The sequence below is a fragment of the Danio rerio genome, chromosome 6 (genome assembly GCF_049306965.1).
Source record: "Danio rerio strain Tuebingen ecotype United States chromosome 6, GRCz12tu, whole genome shotgun sequence".
Taxonomy (NCBI): Eukaryota; Metazoa; Chordata; class Actinopteri; order Cypriniformes; family Danionidae; genus Danio; species Danio rerio.
Genome location: NC_133181.1, coordinates 34,339,001 through 34,345,000, shown reverse-complemented (window position 1 = coordinate 34,345,000; position 6,000 = coordinate 34,339,001). Strand labels below are relative to the sequence as shown.

At 36.9% G+C, this 6,000-nt stretch overlaps 1 protein-coding gene across 1 annotated transcript in view; it reads left to right on the top strand.

Moving 5' to 3' along the window:
- ror1 (receptor tyrosine kinase-like orphan receptor 1) overlaps window positions 1-6,000 on the top strand; it is a 216,552-nt gene that overhangs the window by 160,075 nt on the left and 50,477 nt on the right. Inside the window, exon 3 of the mRNA XM_005165885.5 lies at window positions 4,619-4,906. Within this exon, the coding sequence (XP_005165942.1) occupies window positions 4,619-4,906 (288 nt within the window). The remainder of the gene's footprint in view (window positions 1-4,618; window positions 4,907-6,000) is intronic.

The following is a 6,000-nucleotide window of genomic DNA, read 5'->3' as shown; positions in this document are numbered from 1 at the left end:
AAATCTATTTTGTAGTTGGAATTTGTTATGACATGCTTCTGTAGTGCTATAATGCTGGTGGTTTTCAAACTTTTTGATACCCAAAAAAAGATGATTTTCAATACCAAAATTAACATAATTCTATTTTTATATTAATATTATAAAACAATTTATTTTGGGTAAAGAGAACAGTTTTTTTGACCAGTTCTTAACTCAAGGCAAACAGTACCGTTAATGTTACTCAAACATCTATCTATCTATCTATCTATCTATCTATCTATCTATCTATCTATCTATCTATCTATCTATCTATCTATCTATCTATCTATCTATCTATCTGTCTGTCTGTCTGTCTGTCTGTCTGTCTGTCTGTCTGTCTGTCTGTCTGTCTGTCTGTCTGTCTGTCTGTCTGTCTGTCTGTCTGTCTGTCTGTCTGTCTGTCTGTCTGTCTGTCTGTCTGTCTGTCTGTCTGTCTGTCTGTCTGTCTGTCTGTCCGTTCGTCCATGCATTTATCCATTATTTATCTATCCGTCTATCTGTCTGTCCACCTGTCTGTCCGCCAGTCTGTTTGTCCATCCATCCATCCATCCATCCATTAGTCTGTCTATATGTCTGTCTATCTGTTTGTCTGTCCGTTCGTTCGTCGTTCCGTCCGTCCGTCCATGCATACATCCATTATTTATCTATCCGTCTATCTGTCTGTCCACCTGTCTGTTTGTCCATCCATCCATCCATCCATTAGTCTGTCTGTCTGTCTGTCTGTCTGTCTATCTGTCTGTCCGTTCGTCCATGCATTTATCCATTATTTATCTATCTGTCTATCTGTCTGTCCACCTGTCTGTCCGCCAGTCTGTTTGTCCATCCATCCATCCATCCATCCATTAGTCTGTCTATATGTCTGTCTATCTGTCTGTCTGTCCGTTCGTTCGTCGTTCCGTCCGTCCGTCCATGCATACATCCATTATTTATCTATCCGTCTATCTGTCTGTCCACCTGTCTGTTTGTCCATCCATCCATCCATCCATTAGTCTGTCTATATGTCTGTCTGTCTGTCTGTCTGTCTGTCCGTTCGTCCGTCCATGCATTCATCCATTATTTATCTATCCGTCTATCTGTCTGTCCACCTGTCTGTCCGCCTGTCTGTTTGTCCAACCATCCATCCATCCATCCATTAGTCTGTCTATATGTCTGTCTATCTGTCTGTCTGTCTGTCTGTCCGTACGTCCGTCCATGCATACATCCATTATTTATTGCATGCATGCATCATCTGCCTGTCTATCTATCTATCTATCTATCTATCTATCTATCTATCTATCTATCTATCTATCTATCTATCTATCTATCTATCTATCTATCTATCTATCTATCTATCTATCTATCTATCTATCTATCTATCTGTCTGTCTGTCTGTCTGTCTGTCTGTCTGTCTGTCTGTCTGTCTGTCTGTCTGTCTGTCTGTCTGTCTGTCTGTCTGTCTGTCTGTCTGTCTGTCTGCCCGTCTGTCTGTCTGTCCGTCCATCCATCTGTCCGTCCATCCATATCCATCCATCCATCCATCCGTCCATTCATCTATTTTGGCCTATCAGCTTTCTATCCTTCGGCCTATATACAGTATAATTTATATCTTTAATACTATAATTTTCCTTGATTTCCAGCCTAAAAAAAAACATTGGACTACTCTATTTTATGTTAAGCATAGATTAAAGCACATTTTTGACATGAAATATCAGCAGACAACATCAATATCTTTTACCTCAGTTTGCTTCCTGTAAAAGCCAGCTTTCCCCAGCTCCATTCCTCATATCCCTGTCAATGCTGTGGTCAACAGAATCGTGCTCAAATCTAGCAGCAGATTCTTGGTAACTCTAGATGCAGTTTGCTGAACGCTGCTGTCAGGTGTAGCTCAGACGGTGCTGAGGTTTTTCTGAAAGGTGAACAGTAGTCAGAGGAATTCAGCCCCTCCACCAAACCAGCAGGACTAATATCATGGATGTACTCTACCTGCACAGCTGTGAACCCTGCGGCTGCTTACCCTGCCTGTAACCCTGGGGGGCCGCACTCAATATACTTTTATTAATTTCCTCGTCAAAGTCACATTCCTTGCATTGCGACAGAGTCTGACCTCCTGTGAGAAGTTGCTGTTGATTTTCAAGACAGAGAGAAGGGGAATTAGTGTTGCAACCACAATAAATTAACGCTTTAAATGATGTGAACGTTAAGGGGCATGACAATAAGCATATGTAATAGCAATGTTGCTATTTTATTTCTCGTATTATATCTCATAGATTCACAGTTTTCAGTACTTGATATTTTCCAATGTAATTCAATCCAATTCAAGTTTATTTTATTGTGCTTTTTACATTAATTATTGTTTCAAAGCAGCTTTACAAAAATTACTGCATTACAATCAAAATCAGAAAAGGTAGGGTTTTTAGCAGCTATAACTTCCTTACTTACTAATAACCTTAACTAATTAACTAATAACTAAAAGCTTTTAATAGTTTGTTAATTTGTATAAGCATAGTCATTTGAACAGTGTGTGGCAGAATAAGGCTATTTAGGTGTAACTAGCTGGAAATGTTTGGTTAAATTTGATTGTTGTGATGTGTATTCACATTCAGACTTTTGTTGACTATGTAACCAGGCTAGTAAAACTTAAGACCAGCTTAAGGTTACACATATTCAGCAGAACATTTATTTCAGAAATTAAGTGTTGGGAGATATTTCGATATTCTGTTAACACTCTTATGACTCATAGTTGACGTAGATGCAGTTGTTTATTGCCAACAAAAATATCTACATGCAAAATAAAAGTGTTTTTCCAAATATTTTTCAATATATTCCAGTGAATTTCTTCATATGCATTCTTGAAAAGTCTAGAATAATAAGTTTTTGAAATATTGGTCAATATTTGACCCAAAAAATGACAAAATATTAAAGAATTTTTTTAAATATCATCAAATAAATTAATGCCAAATGGGTGACACTTTGCAGTAATCATCCATTAGATAGTTAACGTACAGTATGTACTAACATGAACAAACAATGAACAATACATTTATTACACTATTTATACATCTTTGTTAATATTGCAGAAAATTAAGGTGCTTTTTGTTAGTTCATGTGAACTCACAGTTCATTAACTAATGTTTATAAGCACAACTTTGTATTAACGCAGTAGTGAATGTTGAACTATAGTTAATAAATGCTGTACAAAATTGTTCATGTCTAAATACATTAACTAAAAGACAGTTTTTAAATGAATCAGAAACAGCACTAGTATAAAAATAAAGGATTTATCTATGTCCAATAGTTTTTGGAGTTCATGACAGTCTGGAATGTGCCTTTTAAGATATCATACCTTTTAAGATGTATTATAAATATTTATATATTATAAATTTTCATTATGGACAAAAATGCCTCTGGAAACCTAATTTTGTACTGTATTATTAATTAGTTTATTTAGTAATAGTTGTGTTCACTGCACAAAAGCCTAGTGTATTGTACCGTTCAATAGTTTGTAAGTATTGACAGATTGTTGGACTGTAGATATGATATGCTCATAGTAAATCCGCGCTGAGTGAGAGGAAAAGTTTACTTTCACTCTTCGCTTCTTGGCTGCGCCAGCAGGGCTTGTCAGGGTGCCATCAGGAGCCTGTCAGAGCATGTCTGCCAAACCGATCATATGACTCCACAGGAAGTCCCCGGGAAATATTCAGGGGTTAAGATTATTTGTATGGAACAACTTTGACTGTCTCTTTTGGCCAAGATGATCTCATTGTATGCATAGGCATTTGAACACTAAGAGTTTTTATTTTGTATAATTGGACAGACACCGAAACACACAATTTCAATGTTTTGACAGCACCTAAAACATAAACTATTACTTCAGAGTATCTTAGTCAGTCCAGATGTATTTAAACAGGATTGTGCTTAAGCCACACATTACCGATACCAATAAGATCACGTTATTTTCATAGGCACACACACACATATCATTGTATATCTAGTATAACCCCAATTCTGGTTGGGTCTTTCACCACAAAGTGTTTCAACATATCGTCTGTGTAAGTTTCCCATAGATTTGAAATATTAGTACACAAGTCCTCTCAATGGCTTTGCTCCGACCAGAATGGGTCAAATCTGCTGAGCTCACTCTAAGCGCTTTTATTTCCCTTCCACCGCTCGTGAAATATTGGGGGGTTGTCATATTTTTGCTGGCCTCTTATCAAAGTTAGCTGTAGGCCTGGCAAGACAGATTTTCAGGAGACAGAAGTTTCCAGAAGCTTCAAGAGTTTCTGCCGTCCCCTCTGGCGCTATCCACCCCAATGAGACAAACTAATGATTTACCACCTAGTGGCAACCGCTAAATATCATGTAAAAGATTCCTAACCGGCAGCTTAAAGGCTTGTTGCAGACTGTAAGCTCGTATGTAGTTACAAATGCACATGAACATTAGGAAAAGTCTCTTTCTGAAAAAAAAAAATAATTTTGACTTATTATGTGTCAAATAATACCTGTTTAAGGGATTAGTTCTGTCCTTATTGCACAACCTCGTCTTGTTCCAAAACCATATGATTTTTTTTGATTAAGTTAACCATATTGTATGGTTTTTAACTTTTCTGGCTTGTCTTTTCAGATCACTTCCTAAGGCTGGACGCTCCTATGAATAACATTACTACTTCCCTCGGACAGACAGCTGAGTTGCATTGCCACGTTTCGGGGACTCCATCACCCTCAGTCCGCTGGCTTAAAAACGATGCCCCTGTGGTTCAGGAGCCACGGCGGGTCTCGTACAGACCGACTCCGTACGGCTCGCGCTTGAGAATCAAAAATCTGGACACCACAGACACCGGCTACTTTCAGTGTGTGGCGACCAACAGCTATGGCACAGTGTCAACCACAGGAATCCTGTTTGTCAAGTTTGGTGAGTGATTTTTAGAACTTTAGAATGAGAAAAAAGCTTAATTAAACACATTAAACACAAGTGTCATCTTTGATAGCACAAGATGTACACTAGGATTAGGAACTTTATGATGTTTTCGGTTTAGTTTCAGTCAATGTTGTCTGCTAAATGGTGTTACAATTATTTTTGTATTATAAATACCAAGTTTCAAATGTGCTAGAATGTGTCAGCTTTTTTCTGCAAATATGAGCCAATAAAGGCTCACAAAAAAATCCATTATTGTCTTTCTACTGCATGCACATAACATCATACCTGCCAACACTCCCATTTTTCCCAGGAGTCTCCTGTATTTCAGACCCATCTCCCGCTACCCTCCCATTTTATTATTTCTCCCTGTAAACTACCGTAATTTCACCCGCCCCCAGTCCTCGTCATTTTGGTACAGTCTGTAACAACCCCGGGTTACCAACTTTGGTATCTTATCCGATCGCAGCGACCCCTCCCACCACAACATCCCAACCCCACTTCAATGGTCTCCTGAAATTTCAAGGCAAATGTTGGCAGGTATACATAACATAAACAACCCAAAATCATGTGCAATTTGGTGAGTTGTGTACAAGTCTTTTAAAATTTTAATTGTATAATAAAGTAAAGATGTACAAAGAATGTCCACCCCTAAAACCACCAATTTGCCAACAGATCAAAGTTACAAATTGTCATGAGATTGTTAAAAATAAATAAATAAATAATTTATGTATATGTATTAACAACAAAATTACTAGAAATTGTACTTATTTTTCAAATATTTGATTTTCAAATTTAACAGATTCATAATATTTCCTGTTATATTTTTCTTCTGGAGAAAGTCTTATTTCTTCTAGTTTGACCTGAATAAATTGTTATATGTAAAATTATACTGATTATTTTCAAATTTATGTTATTCATAATCTTTAGCAGTCATTAAAATTTGTTTCTTATTTAACTTATTTTGAATATTGAATTGACTGATTCATTAAAACATTAAAATAGTTTCCCTGATAGATAGGGAAGACAAAAACCATTGATATTATGGCCCGTCTAAGGAGAAATATCTAGTGAGTAGAAGAATTCAACAA